The sequence below is a fragment of the Labrus mixtus genome, chromosome 12, assembly GCF_963584025.1.
Source record: "Labrus mixtus chromosome 12, fLabMix1.1, whole genome shotgun sequence".
NCBI classification, from domain to species: domain Eukaryota; kingdom Metazoa; phylum Chordata; class Actinopteri; order Labriformes; family Labridae; genus Labrus; species Labrus mixtus.
Genome location: NC_083623.1, coordinates 23,528,733 through 23,543,333, shown reverse-complemented (window position 1 = coordinate 23,543,333; position 14,601 = coordinate 23,528,733). Strand labels below are relative to the sequence as shown.

The window sequence follows — 14,601 nt, the reverse complement described above, 5'->3', positions numbered from 1 at the left end:
TTTAAAATTGAACCTCTTTGTTTTGATTGGTGGACGTCATTGGGCGGACGGATCCATTTAGGGCGGGGGGAGCTGAAACAGTAGTACGCCAATATTTTATCTATTTTATATCAAATCTGTCTCTTTTGTGTTTTGAAAAAAAAATCTGAATTCATGTTTTTTTAGAATAATTATTTCAAAGGGGGAATAAGATAACGTCTCCAAGGAACAATTAAAATAATCTGGTCGCGCCCGAATTGTGACGCCATTATCGCGACCGGATTCAGTTGCGTCATCAACCCGCGTTAAATACAGTGTGGAAAACACATGAGACAAGAGGAGACATTTGTTGTGAATTATAAGTAGAGTTTTTAGATAGCAGTGTTATGTAGAATAAAAAGCTGGTTACGAATCGGGACAGCGTTAATCAACATTCAGTCTTAATTAATGTTTATAAGGGAGCAAATGAAAAGCATTAAAAACATTTCTTAGGAAGTTAAATCCAGGGGAAATGTCTCTGTTTCTTGTGAACAGGTAGGATGCTTTTAAACTTTTTTTTGCATGAACCAGGAAATCGAAATTATTTACACACACATAATAATAATCTTTCTTTATGTAGCACATTTAAAAACAGGGTTACAAAGTGCTTTACAAATGAACATAAAATAGAACAGAAATGTAAAACTTTAAAAAATGAAATAGTGGGGGATTACAGAACAATAGAGTTACATGTGATAGAAAAAAAACCAAAATATATATATATCGTGTGTATCGCCATTCAGCTAAAAAATATGAAGATAATATTTTTGATTGATATCGCTCAGCCTTATGTAGAACTAAATAATTGAACATTTGAAAGCTGCTGTGATTTGAATGAGAGAAGATGACTTCAGAGTCTTTAAGGTGTCTTATTTTCTGTCGGGTGGCTCACAGGTATCTCGGAGAGGAGGATGATGGGAGTGTTTCGAAGGAGTCTCGGTCTGAGGCGCTACTGGCTAAACTGAAGCAGAAGGCGAAAGAGAAGCAGAGACAGAGTTTCACAGAACGGAGAAGTGAACCTGAAGAACAGACACGACAAAAAGACGTCAAAAAGAAAAGAAAAGCTGACAAGGAGAGCAATCGGGAGCCTGAACAGCAACTCAGAAAAAGGAAATCAGAAGAAGTGCCTGTGTTTGTGTCGGAGTCTGATAACCAGGATGAGCCTGTCGAAGAAAAACAGAAGAAGAAGAAGAAGAAGAAAGATGCAAACGAGAAACAGAAGAAAAAGAAGGAACAGTCAGGTGTGTGCTCTTCCTTTAAAAACTCACAAACATTATAACGTTGATCATATTGTTAGGGCCTGTTCTGAAATCCATTTATTACCTGCATAATAAATACACCTGAGATGATTCAGTGTGTCTGTCTGTGGGTTTTAGGCGAAGGTGTAGTGGACGTTACTGTAACAGAAAGAGATGGACCGGAGGTCACTGGAGGAGAAAAAGAGGAAGCAGACACACAAAAAGAAACTCCTGCTGCGAGTGGATTCAAAGTTTTGGGAGGATTTGAGAACAAACCTGTTCAGAAGGTACAGTGATCTGCTGATGGTGCTGAAGGAAACATTATTAATGTTGATCCTCAGACTATGTAAAACGTTTGTGTGTCTGTCGTTGTGTTCCCAGGTGCACAGAGTCCTCCCTCAGTGGCTCGCTCAGCCTGATGTCATTCACAGAGACATGAAAAGTAACCTGGTCCCCATCACTGACATCCCGGGACTTTCTGCTCAGCTGTTGAAGAAAATACAAACTAATGGAATTCAGCACTTTTTCCCAGGTAATGACAGACAGGTTTACTACATTAAGTACTAAAGAGCAGGTTAACTAACTTCCTATTAGGGAAACACAGTTTTACTCACATTCACCTCACAGCGGGAGACGATCCTGTCAGACGGGAGGGGGGGTGAAAGAAATACGTGAAAGTAGCAGACAAAGCAACAGAATCCGCTACACGACACTATAATGATAATATTTGCCTTTATATCAATGCTACGTGTAGTTGGACAGAGTCAGAATATCAACAAAAGAGTGGAGAAGAACATTCTGGAGAACATAATGCATCACTTTGGTCTCGGGATACTGTCTGTGGTTGTGCACCAATCTCATAGAATAAACGTCACCATCCCCTCCAACTCACTTGAGGTGAATTCAGAATATCCTTCTGCGTTCTCACATCTCCTCACTCAGTCTTTCTGAGGAAGAAATACTAGAGGGCTGGCATGAGAAACTCTGAATAAAGTTAGAGTGAAAAATCCAGCTGTTTGCATTCACACATGTAGCCCGCCCTGAAAACTTCAGGAGTTTTTCAGAGGTTTTGTGCAAGTGTGAAAGCAGCTAGAAGATATGCTTTACGTGTCCCACAATAAAGATAATTTCACAATGCACAATTCAGCAATAAATGAAACATTTCTAGGAAATCACATAATGATGCATCACTCACGATATCTAATTTTAGTGAAATTGGAAGGTAAATGTGTCTAGTAAGTAACAGTATTTGGCACCAATGATCACACCGGTTAGGTTGACAATATTGAGACGTTTTGTCCCACCCTGAGTTCCTATCATAAGTTTGCTTTACAACTTTGGTGAACTAGTCCCTGTAACATCTATCATTAGTGCTTCATCAGTAGAAAAGGTTGCATGTGTTGGGATGGAGTGTCTTTGTGGTAATCAAATAAACACTTCAGAAATAAAAACTTTGATCGCCCCGCAGTGCAAGCAGAAGTTATCCCGGCCATCTTGGAGAGCGCACAGACGGGGTTTCTGATTGGACGAGGAGGCTACAAACCCAGAGATCTTTGTGTTTCTGCACCAACAGGCAGCGGCAAGACTCTAGCGTTTGTCATACCTGTCATACAGGTGAGCAGGGAACAATAAACATGCTGTGTGTGTGTGTGTGTTTGTGAGGTGACACAGATTAAATCAAGGTCTTCTCAGGTGCTGATGGAGCGGGTGGTGTGTGAAGTCCGGGCTCTGGCTGTGTTGCCGACCAAAGAGTTGGCCCAGCAGGTCAGAAAGCTTCCACAATAAAAGTCTAAATAACATCAAGTAATATTTTTACTCTGCAGAGTGAAAATGCTTCTGACTTTCCCACAGGTTTGTAAAGTGTTCACGTCGTACGCTGAAGGAACCAGCCTGAAGGTGGTGATGTTGGCCGGTCAGAAGACGTTTGCTGCAGAGCAGGCGTCACTCTCAGAACTCCGGTGAGTTCAGAGCAAGCGTCCACCTCCAATGTTGAGAAATGAAGCCAGTGCAGAAGTGTAAAAATCTGCAGTTCCCTCAGTGTCCACTTGAGGAATCCTCATTCGGTCCCATTTAAAAAAAAATCCTGTTTTCTTGAAAGTCTTTTTGTGGTGGTGCACCTGAAGATTTGTTCCTGTCTGAGTGTGCTCCTTTTTCTGCTGTTTGAACATTTCCATAACACTTTTTTTGTGTGTGTGTGTGATTTCTCCTTTCAGAGGCGGCACAAGACGAAGTTTAGCGGACATCGTCGTGGCCACTCCAGGTCGACTGGTCGATCACATCAACAAGAATTCAGGATTTAATCTGGAACACCTCAGATTTCTGGTGAGCTCTTAAACTCTGGATCAGGGTTGTCATGATATCAGGATTTTTAAACTTTGATGCGGAACTAAGAAAAATCAAACAATATCAATATCTGTTTCAATACCACAGCAACAAAAATCAAATTCCAAGGCACATTGTAAAAGTATATTGGCAACATTTTGGTACAGAAACGTTGCCAACATATTTGTGCATTTTGGACAGTGTGTGCAGGAATTTTTTCTGAGATTTTTGATTGATTGATTCCTCTCCTAAGCAACTGTCCAATGAAATAGATACAGTTTTTAAAGCTTTGTTGCATTTTGCTGCTATTGATCATTAAAATAATACGTTATATCAAAGTTAATATATTTACAAAAAGCAGCAGGCTTCAGTCACATTTATTGAAAATCAGTTTTGTTTTTTCTCTCTTCCTGTAGATCATCGACGAGGCCGACAGGATGATTGACAGCATGCACCAGTCGTGGCTCAGTCAGGTGGTGAAGGCGGTGTACAGATCAGGAAGTGGAGCAGAAGCCACGTCCATCTTCAGACGGACCGAGCCGGCACACCTGACAGCAGCCAGGTGAGTCTGTGTTTTCACCTGAAGACGAGAGAACAGACTTTTTCATGTTTTTCTCTTTAAGACCACGTTTATTAGTGTAGAAGTTCAGTACACTCATGGTGCTTCTCTCTCTACCCTGTAATAACCTTCACCAAAGACTTTCCTATTCCTCCCTTTCAACTCGTACAACCAGAAGTGGTTCATGACCAGAAAGTAGATATGGATAAGTATAACCAGTCAGTCAGCATGCATACCCACCTGTTAAGATCGTCCAACCATAAATTCAACCTTACGTGTTTTAAAATGATAAAACATTATAATTATAAATAAAACAGATCATATTTGTATCCAAAAGTTGCAGCAGGGGAATAAGAGAGCTGTGTCTTAATTGAAACAAATATGTCCACATTTCGGCACATGAAGTCAGTACAGTCAGTGTGCAGGAGTTCACTTACAAGTTTTAGTAATCAAGAAAAGAATTTACCAAATACTGTGGTCCTAGGACTGTGGTGTCAATATAGTTTGATGTTTTACTGTTATCATATTGAAGTTTAAACTCTGCTATCATCTAAAAATCTAGAACATTGGTGGGCGCACTCTGATTATTTGCGTTTGTCATCAAGATTTTAGCTGCAGCCTTTACAGGCTGTTTCACTGTGGCTGATTGAACCATTTTACTCGAGCAACCCCCAAACATTTTCAACATCATAGTCATTATACCCAAAGGTATGTAAAAACAAAAGGGCCAGGTTTTACAATACCAGAATTGGAGTTCTGGAAATCAGAGATAGTCTGACACACTCAGACTGTGGAATAAGATCTGGTGAGAGCTTTAAGCCCGACCGTCTGTTTGTCCTCTCAGTCTGTCTCCGCCTCAGATGCCGCTGCAGAAGCTGCTGTTTTCGGCCACGCTCACACAGAACCCAGAGAAGCTGCAGCAGCTCGGCCTCCATCAGCCCCGACTCTTCAGCTCCATCCACAGCCAGAACCCCTCCACACCGTCTGCCCCCAGCCAGAAGCAAGACCGCTTCGACTTCCCCCAGGGTCTGACGGTAAGAGACCACCTTCATCCCTCAGCGTGCAGCCGCACATGGAGGTGCAGACAGCTGAAGGCTTGTGTCACTCTCTAAATGCCTGTTCCCTCTGTGTTCGTAGGAGTATTATGTTCCCTGTACATTAAGCAAAAAGCCCCTCCTCATCCTCCACTTCATCCTGCGCATGAAGCTCTTCCCCATCCTCTGCTTCACCAACTCCAGAGAGACTGCACACAGGTAAGAGACTGCAAACAACCATTAAGACCGGTTAAGTCTCCGGGTCATTTTTAAGATGTGGTTTCTTTCACTGTGGTCTGTTTCTTCTCCTCAGACTCTTCCTGCTGGTGCAGCTCTTTGGTGGAGTTCAGGCTGCTGAGTTTTCCTCCAGACTGTCTCCTGGTGAGAGGAAGAAGACGCTGAAGGAGTTTCAACAAGGAAAGATCCAGCTGTGAGTGTGTCAACATGCTGGGCTATGGAGCTATTATTGTGGCAAAACTATTTGAAAATACGTACACAGATCCACAAACGCATGAATAGATCCACAAATGCTAACCTCTCTGTCTGTGATCAGACTGAGTTGGTCGAAATAAGGGCTGCCCAGTCTTCATCTACGATCCCAATCGAATTTCATTCCTTATCATTTGGGATTTATCGTAATTTTTATGCTCAAATTTGGGTTTTTTTCTTTTTTCCGAGAGTTGCTTCATTAAATTTTCTTCTTTTGTTCCGGGAATGGTAGTGAACACATTTACCATAAAAACTCACACACTGGAATACTCATTTAAGCTTTGAGTTTTTCTTTTTGTTTAAGTTTCGGGTTGTATTCAAACCTTGAATTTCGCTCCAACAGACCGAGTTGAAATCAGTAAATTAACAAGCGTGCTCCTGCAGGTTGATCAGCACAGACGCAGCCGCCAGAGGCATCGACATCAACGGGGTCAAATGTGTCGTGAACTATGATGCACCTCAGTACATCAGGACCTACATTCACAGGTGAGCTTTAGCCCATAAATAAAGGTATTATTAAAGGTCATTCTCCATGCTGAGTGATTGAGACGTGTTTTCTCCGTCATTGTCCAGGATCGGGAGAACAGCTCGAGCTGGAAAAGTCGGCCTGGCCTTCACCTTTCTGCTCGGAGTTCAGGTGAAATTTGTCTCTTGTGTTTTTAAATGTAGGACAGAAATGTTATCTGCATGAACAGTACGTTTTAAAAAAAAAGTGTTTTTGTTTTCCCGCTCAGGAGAAAAACTTCCTTCAGATGGTCCAGGAAGCAGGAAGTCCTGGGATCCAGAAGCAGATCGTGAAACCAGAGAGCCTGAAGAGTATGGAAGCCCGATTTGAACAAACCCTGCAGGAACTCGCTGACGTTATCAAGGTGTGTTAAAAAGTCCCAATTTATTAATGGTTGAAATACTCTGAATATCCTCAGTTTAAAGGTTGATGAGCATGTCTGCCACTTCTTTTATTAGAGCAGTAGTTAACACATTTCACATGGGGGCTTAACTATGAATCAAGATTTGCGGTTACCAAGGTAACTTCAAGGTTATCTCTGAGTTTTGTTAATAAGTTAATAATTATTCTTTCCTTAACCCATCCTTCATCCTTCACCGACGGCTGAAAAATATCAGAGCCATGTAGTTGTAGAGGTCAAATTATGGGAAGCCTTCCTTTCACTTTGAATAATATTTTAATTGTTATTGGTTCCATGGCGCTCTGTTTGTATCCATCAGAGCTGCAGCTGAACTATAATGTCTTATGCTGTCATACCCAATCCCTGAACCACAAGAAAAATCAGAGCAACAAATTCATTGAAGAGAGGAAACTGCAGTTATTACAATCTGTTCTGAAGTGCACTAACCGTGGGAAATATTAAAAGCCTTATTTTGTGCATTCACACTCTGCAATTCTCCCTGCATTTGTTTCTGCAGCTGTGGGATTCACAAACATTTTTTTTATCTAAACACCATAAATTGGGGCGGCTGTGGCTCAGTTGGTAGAGTCGGTCGTCTCTCAACTGAAAGGTCGGGGGTTCGATCCCCAGCTCCTGCAGCCACATGTCCGATGTGTCCTTGTGAAAAACACTTAACCCCAAGCTGCTACTGCTGCTTCGTCGTGGCGTATAAAAATGTTAGAATGGTATTAGCTAATACTGATGGACTCTTCACATAGCAGCCTCTACCATCAGGGTGTAAATGTGTAGGTGTGACCTGCGGTGTAAAAGTGCTTTGAGCGCTCAAGTCCATTTACCATAAAAGCACTTTCACAAAATAATAAATCATGCCATGCGAACCTTGTACAATTTAAGGCTGAGTTTGAGTAACACTACTGATTCTGAAGCCGGGCAAATTTCAGCCCTCATCATCTAGTGTGCGGGGAAGGAACTGACGGGTCGGATGTAATTGTGTCAAGTTTGCAGACCTCCAGCTGACAGGGATTATTTGTTGTTGGTGGTGTGTGTGTGTGTGTTTATGTGAGTGTTTTTGCCGGTGTGTATTTGAGCTGTGCAAACCAAGTCAACTGAAATACACATAGGTCTGACTTCAATGACTTACCGATTAAACTAATCAAGTGTGAGCTCCCAGGTCCTGCCTCACAATCAGACTGTACAGGGCTATCTCACTAATCCTTAATTTTCGTTGTAAATTGTAAACTCTTCAGTCTTACAGTGTGAGCTGAAATTCGACCACAGCTTTTATACACTGGGTTTAACGTAACCTAAAAGCCTTACTTGGTTCAAAAAAGAGAAGTCTTTTATTTGGACTTTAATGATTATAAATCCCTTCAGTGTCTTTATTTCTGTGATTTTGATAGAAATTAGCTTCAATAAATATTTCAAGCAGCTAAAAGAAAATCTCTTGACAAGTGTGAAGCCACTTTAATAACTGTTCACCTTTTGTTTTCTCTCTGCAGGACGAGAAAGCCAAATAACAGAGCGACTCCGACATTCTCCTGTGAGCTGACATCCGGCACAGATGTATTTTTTATGTTGTTTAATAAAAACATCAAAAGTCTGTGTGGTGAATCTTCAGATTCCAATGCACAGGTTTCCAACACGTGAAAAGAAGGTGAAGTCACTGCATTCAGCATCTGCAAGGTTTCATGTTCGGCTTTTCATTTGCACAATTTAGCTGGATTATATTCATTTATCACTCAGTCCTTAAACCACACACGCACACACACAGTGCTCAGTGTCCTCAGTCCCATTTAGAAGTCTTCCTCCTCATGTATTTCTCTCCCTCGCTGTCCACGGCCTCGTACAGCTGCTGGTCGTTCTCCTTCATGGCGTGCATGTAGCCCAGGTATCCGACACACAGCGTGATGGTAACCACTCCAAACACCATCACCGGTTTATTCTGCAGGACAATAATACAGTGAAGGCATTCATCTGTTATCCTGATGAGATGTATTCTCAACTCTGGGGTTACTCGTAAGAGTTAACTTATCTTCAAGAAGCCTGAAGTTCAATATTTTTTATTGTCCACCACAGGTCACTATTTGCTTTAATCTCTCCAGATACATATGGCAGCATAGAAACATTGAAGCAGTCAATAAGATAGACAAATAGAGCACCAAAGTTTACACATTAATGGTTGTCATGGTTTTGATACCTGCTACCAGTAAACAGGGACCATGTAAACTGAAGACTTGTAGTACAACAGATGTCAACGACGGAAAGCTGATGTCTCATGTTTAAATTTACAGTAATGATTCAATCAGACAAATACTTTTATCAGAAAAGTAAAATAAACAATGCGGTATTTGTTAGGACACTTTCGGTCGTCCATGTCTCCTGTAACTACGACAACCAGAGACATTGGACTGAAAGTCACCAGGTAACACGGTCACTGTTTTAACCGTAACACCTGATTTCCTGAAATGTTAGCCATGCTGCTACGTTAAATCAAATCAACTTTATTTATATAGCACTTTAAACACAACATTGATTGATCCAAAGTGCTGAACATTGCAGAAACAAAGCATTAAAAAGTAACAGACAAAAATAACAACAATTAAAAAACAAAAACGGGTTACTGAACATTAAAAGCAATTGAGTAAAAATATATTTTAAGGCGAAATAATGTTATGTAATGTAAACAAATAATGTTTGTGTGTGAGCGTGTGTTTGAATGTGTGTGTATGAGTCGTACAGGTTTAATGAAGAGTTCGGGGTTGAAAGCTCTGAACATCGTGGTTGAATTAACTCCTCTCAGCCCGGGGGTCCTGTAGCCTTTCTCCCCGGGAGCCTCCTTTCCTTTAACGGCATCTTTCTCTGCCATGTCTCGGTCGGTCTGTTCACTGTAGCTCTACAGATAAATATGTGATAACAACACTGTGTGCTAATGTTACGTTGTATCTGTAGAAGCAGCCATGTTTCAAAGTCAAAGACGGGTAAAACGAAAGCAGAAGAAGAGCAAGAAAGGATTTGAAACGTAACAGCGCCCCGTGTGGTCATGAGCGGGAACTACTTGATCGAGATTAGAAGAAGAAGAGCAGGTTTTACTGAAATATTTAGTCTATGGTTTTACTTCAGGAGGAGAGGACTGAATATTTCTGATAAGAGCCCATCCCAAAATAATAAATATAATAAAATAAACAAGAAAATGTAAAAAAATAAAAAAACTTCTCATATACATATGAAGTCCAAACCTAACAGCTGTGCACCAGAATGTGTTTCTAGGTATTTGTCATATCTAAAAGAAATAGGGAAAAAATGTATTTTTTAAATTGTGGGCACATGAGTATTCAGTGACTATTAAAAGGCTAAATTCCCACAATTTTTCACATTATTTTCCCAGTGTTTTTACAAATATCTAATTTAAAGCAGTTGTGAGATCTTTGTTAGTATGAATTTTGTCACACCCTTTGGACAAGTAATGTAGTGAAGTCCCCTTTAAAGCTCTCGGTAATCAAGATTTGGTGAACCTTAAAAGTCTAAACCTGCATCAGGGTGTTCCCATCCATCCCATTTTCTTTTAACAACCGTGATGAAAGCTGGATTATGTGACCCTGAGAGGGGGGAAATGAATTATCAGATCTGAATCATGTATTACATGTTTTGAATAACCAGGCCCTGGAGATAAACATTCAGATCCTGATCACAGGTGTGTCTATGATCACATGAGTTCAATTCAACGTGCACTGATCTGTGAAGATCTGAAGTGTTTTGTTTTTCAACATCAGTTTCTCCAGGTTTTGAGAGACAGCAGAGAATGTCTTTTATTTCTCATGAAGTTTTCTTTTTGCAGCACAAAGCGATGTTCTTTAAATCAAACAAAAAAGGGAATAAAGTGAGAACTCAGCAGGAACGTTGGATGCAGTTTAGATGTAAAGAGTGTTCCCAGAAGGTGTGAGGAATAAGAGACAGAGGCCTGAGGTTACTTCATTTATTATTCATCATCGTCAGAGTAACATGTTACCTGACTCTCATCACAGCTACCTGTATGTTCAGTCCAGGGGGGAGAAGCAGGAACTAAAACAATCGGTTTGTCCTCCTCCCCACACTGAGCCACAAACAGGACCGGCTGCACATTTTATTTGCATTAGACGGCTCCATGGTGATGCTGTCTGTGTGTAAACATCTTCTACACACACAAACACACACATACTCACTCACATACACACACCTCCATTCATGCAGGTTTAACAGGTGATCTGTGGGAAATTTTCATCTCATGCGACTTCTGATAACTGACTGTAAAAGTGCTGAAAACAAAACAGAAAGTCTGTGATGGAGCTGATACAAAGCACAATGACAAAATGTTTGTCATGAGTGTGGTACAGTAAGGTGTGGCTGAGCAGCCTGCAGGTGTAGACAGCAGAGCACACACACACACACACAGCACCGCCGAGCACCACCCTGCTGTCAGCCTGCACAGAAGACACATCTCGGAGGCATTGCAGGTCAGTTTCTATCTCACTTTCATTAAGAAATAAGCTGTAATCTTCAGATTGATTTTAGACTTTACAAGAAGAGATTTTATGTTGTTGGATAAAAGCACACATCATAACTTTTGGTCCTACAGGCTCCTGTAGAGATGAGCTCTGCCTTTATAATTGACTCAACCATGAAGTGACCATCAGATCAGCAGTGTTTGTAAAACTAAGACTTTGATTATATTCAATAAAGTAAGAATGCATCTGTTGGCTTGTGTGTAAATGTTTTGTTGTTTTGAACAAAGCAGAGGAAAGTTTGGACTCTGCTTCTCTTTGTGTTTTGTACTGTTCTCTTCAGCGCTGAGGTACTCCTCTGTGTACAGAGGTTGTTTGGTTGTTTGTGTTTAGATCTAATGAGGAGGATCATAGACTGTACGACATTAAAACAAATGTGTAATTCAGTATATTGAGTGAAACTGTGTAATTCTCTGGATAATGATACTCTAATATTATTGAATTTAAAACAATATGGATTGTCTTCACACAAAGCATCAAAAGCATAATGACAAAGAGCAGAAAAACACATTAAAAGAGGACATGTAAGGGAGGGCAGATAGCCTAGCAGTTATGTTGTGTTCCTCCATGTACAGAGGCTATAGACCGAAGGTTTGAATCCAACCTCAGCCCTTTGTTGCATGTCATCCCCCACTCTCCCCTCCCAACATTTCCTGTGTCTCTTCAGCTGTCTTTCCAATAAAGGCAAAAAGGCCCCAAAGATAACTTTAACAAGAAAACCATTTAAAATGAACTAAAACTAAGCCGTAAATATCAAAGAAGAAAAAATGAAAGCAGCCAAAAGATAAGCTAAAATATAAAAAGTTACATAAAATCAAGAGTTAAAGTCTAAAATCTTGTTAAAATAAATGTATTAAAATAATCTAATGAAAGGCAGCTGTAAACAGGTGAGTCTTCCACTGAATTAAAAGTACTGAGAGTTTCAGCAGACCTGCAGTTTTCTGAAGTTTGTTCCACATATACTGAGATGAGAAACTGAATGCTGCTTCTCCGTGTTTGGTTCTGACTCTGGGGACAGAGAGCAGACTTGTCCCAGACGACCTGAGCGGTCTGGATGGTCAGAGTTAATCAGGTCACTTATGTTTTCTTGCTCTAAACCATTCAGCGCTTTATAAACCAGCAGCAGTAGTCTAAATCTCTTCTCTGACAGACTGGGAGCCAGTGAAACGCAATGTGTGTTACACTGGATCAGCTGCAGTTGTATGACTCATGTTTTAAGCTGACCTGTAAAGACACTGTTACAGTAATCAAGACGACTGAAGATAAAAGCATGGACAGGTTTTTCCAGGTCCTGCTGGGACAGAATTCCTCTAATTCTTGATATGTTCTTCAGGTGATAGTAGGCTGACTTTGTAATTGTCTTAATGTGGCTTTTAAAATGTAGGTCTGAGTCTGTATGCCCAGATTTCTTGCCTGGTCTCAGGTTTTCAAATTTACTGACTGTGTGCTGACTCTTAATCTATCTATCTAGTAACTAAAAATACTTAGTTTAAATAAATGCAGTGCGTGGAAATCAACTGTTTCCAGATGGGTTTTGAGTTTATTGATTCTGTTTGTATAAAGGATCTCATTGGTCCTGAAAAGGTAACCCCTGACTGTGTTTGTGACCTGACAGGAGACCGAGAGGAAGATGAACTGGGGTTTCCTGGAAAACGTCCTCAGCGGGGTCAACAAATACTCGACTGTGATTGGTCGGATCTGGCTCTCCGTGGTCTTCCTCTTCAGGATCCTGGTGTACGTGGCGGCGGCCGAGCAGGTGTGGAAGGATGAGCAGAAGGATTTTTTGTGCAACACCCGTCAGCCCGGCTGTGAGAACGCCTGCTTCGACCACTTCTTCCCCATCTCTCAGATTCGTCTGTGGGCCCTGCAGCTCATCCTGGTGTCCACGCCGTCCCTGCTGGTGGCGCTGCACGTGGCCTACAGAGAGCATCGGGAGGCCAAATACAAAAAGAAGCTGTACAAAGACAAAGTTAGCATGGATGGAGGTTTGTTCTGCACCTACATCCTCAGCCTGGTCTTTAAGACGACCTTCGAGGTGGGATCTCTGCTCGCCTTCTACTTCCTGTACAACGGCTTTGAGGTTCCCATCATGCTCCAGTGCAGCGAGAGTCCCTGCCCCAACACGGTGGACTGCTTCATCGGCAAAGCCACAGAGAAGAAGATCTTCCTCTACATCATGGGCTGCACCTCCATCCTGTGCATCGTCCTGAACTTCGTGGAGCTCATGTACATTGTGTGGAAGCGGGTGTGGAAATGTTTCACCAGGAAATACATCCCCGTGGAGGAGAAGGCGTCACTTTACAGCCGGCCACCTGTTTACACTGTCAACAAGTTTGTGTCTGCTGATCGCACAGTAAACACAGAGGACAGCATCACACAGCCGACACACACAGCTGAGAACCAGACAGTCCAGTCCTGAAGAGCTCATGTTTCCACCTCAGAGTGAAACCACAGAGACAGCTTTGATTATCTAAAAATACAACATGGACGATGCTCAAAAGTCTATTCAGAGCCTGTGCTTAAAAAAACATCCACTGTACTAAGGTGAGACAACCTATGGTACCTTTTTTATGTTTTTATTTTACAGTAAGCAGACTAGGGCTGTGTGTTTTCTAAGTAGTTTATCAGCAGTAATTGAGGGGAAAACAGCTTCAGTTGACAGCATTTTTTGACGTCTCTAACTCTTTATATTAAATAAACATCTTTATTTCCTGAGACTATTTTTCTCAAAGCAAAATGTAGCTAGTTTAAGACCATTTGTTTCTAACCGTGCAGCTTTTCAGGACTACATTTGACCCAATAGCAGCCCATGAAAACTAACAACACAAAACACTTCAATGAGTTGAAAATGTGACGCTTAGCCAATCAAATCTCTGCATTCAAAAGGATATAAAGGATTTCCCCTGAGTCATTTGGTAGCCCTGATTTTTTTCTTTCAGTGGGAAAACTGATATTGTCAAAAACACACTACAGCACTTATTGGTATGTGTGTATGATGCATGTAAAGATATATATATATTTTTTAAAGTTTATCCTTAACCATGTAAAGGGAGACTTTCTGTTCAGAATTGTGAAAGCTTGCATGTTATATCATTTATACTGTTCCTAATGTATATAGATGTATTTTGCTTGTGAACACCCAAATATATAATAAATTATTAGTATATAAAACTTGAATTAAATCTGCTCTTCATTCTCAACTTCAGTACATGTCTTCTTGTGGTATCTAAAAGCAGTATTGGAGGTAAAACCTTCAGTCAGTTCTCTAGGAAGAGATAACATCACTCCTGCATTGGCTTCTCTGCACTGGCTCCTGATAAAATCTAGAAAATAATTGAAAATCCTTCTTCTCACATAAAGCTCTGAATGGTCAGACACCTATCTTATTGTTAAGAGGTCATAGTGTAGTATTACGCAACAACCTAAAAATCCTCTAAGGAATTTGCTTTTCATTTAAAAAAAATCTTATAACCAAGGAAGCCACAAATGATGCAAACA

The 14,601-nt window shown here is 40.9% G+C and overlaps 3 protein-coding genes across 3 annotated transcripts; 2 read left to right on the top strand and 1 right to left on the bottom strand.

Annotated features, from left to right (window-relative positions):
• The first annotated feature begins 278 nt into the window (after positions 1–278).
• ddx51 (DEAD (Asp-Glu-Ala-Asp) box polypeptide 51) lies at positions 279–8,166 on the top strand. Its single transcript, XM_061052648.1, has 16 exons — positions 279–513; positions 913–1,259; positions 1,395–1,543; positions 1,638–1,788; positions 2,725–2,870; positions 2,949–3,020; positions 3,108–3,214; positions 3,470–3,578; positions 3,995–4,140; positions 4,982–5,171; positions 5,275–5,390; positions 5,485–5,601; positions 6,045–6,146; positions 6,234–6,297; positions 6,395–6,529; positions 8,065–8,166. Exons 1-16 carry the CDS (start codon positions 491–493, stop codon positions 8,080–8,082), a joined length of 1,992 nt encoding a protein of 663 aa, XP_060908631.1. The 5' UTR covers positions 279–490; the 3' UTR covers positions 8,083–8,166.
• Positions 8,107–9,549, bottom strand: smim8 (small integral membrane protein 8). The gene is made up of 2 exons (XM_061052649.1): positions 9,303–9,549; positions 8,107–8,507 (listed from the first exon to the last, which is right to left on the bottom strand). The coding sequence occupies exons 1-2, from the start codon at positions 9,429–9,431 to the stop codon at positions 8,349–8,351; spliced, it is 288 nt and encodes a 95-aa protein (XP_060908632.1). The 5' UTR covers positions 9,432–9,549; the 3' UTR covers positions 8,107–8,348.
• Positions 9,550–10,950: 1,401 nt separating this feature from the next.
• gjb7 (gap junction protein beta 7) lies at positions 10,951–14,283 on the top strand. Its single transcript, XM_061052646.1, has 3 exons — positions 10,951–11,055; positions 12,719–13,440; positions 13,474–14,283. Exons 2-3 carry the CDS (start codon positions 12,734–12,736, stop codon positions 13,520–13,522), a joined length of 756 nt encoding a protein of 251 aa, XP_060908629.1. The 5' UTR covers positions 10,951–11,055; positions 12,719–12,733; the 3' UTR covers positions 13,523–14,283.
• Positions 14,284–14,601: the final 318 nt, after the last annotated feature.

Excerpts from the sequence above, each read along its gene's own strand:
- smim8 (XM_061052649.1), bottom strand. The coding sequence starts at position 9,431 with ATGGCAGAGAAAGATGCCGTTAAAGGAAAGGAGGCTCCCGGGGAGAAA. Across the intron at positions 8,508-9,302 it reads CCGAACTCTTCATTAAACCT|AATAAACCGGTGATGGTGTT; the intron begins GTACGACTCATA and ends ATTGTCCTGCAG.
- gjb7 (XM_061052646.1), top strand. The coding sequence starts at position 12,734 with ATGAACTGGGGTTTCCTGGAAAACGTCCTCAGCGGGGTCAACAAATAC. Across the intron at positions 13,441-13,473 it reads TACACTGTCAACAAGTTTGT|CATCACACAGCCGACACACA; the intron begins GTCTGCTGATCG and ends CACAGAGGACAG.
- ddx51 (XM_061052648.1), top strand. The coding sequence starts at position 491 with ATGTCTCTGTTTCTTGTGAACAG. Across the intron at positions 1,789-2,724 it reads AATTCAGCACTTTTTCCCAG|TGCAAGCAGAAGTTATCCCG; the intron begins GTAATGACAGAC and ends ATCGCCCCGCAG. Across the intron at positions 5,602-6,044 it reads CAACAAGGAAAGATCCAGCT|GTTGATCAGCACAGACGCAG; the intron begins GTGAGTGTGTCA and ends GTGCTCCTGCAG.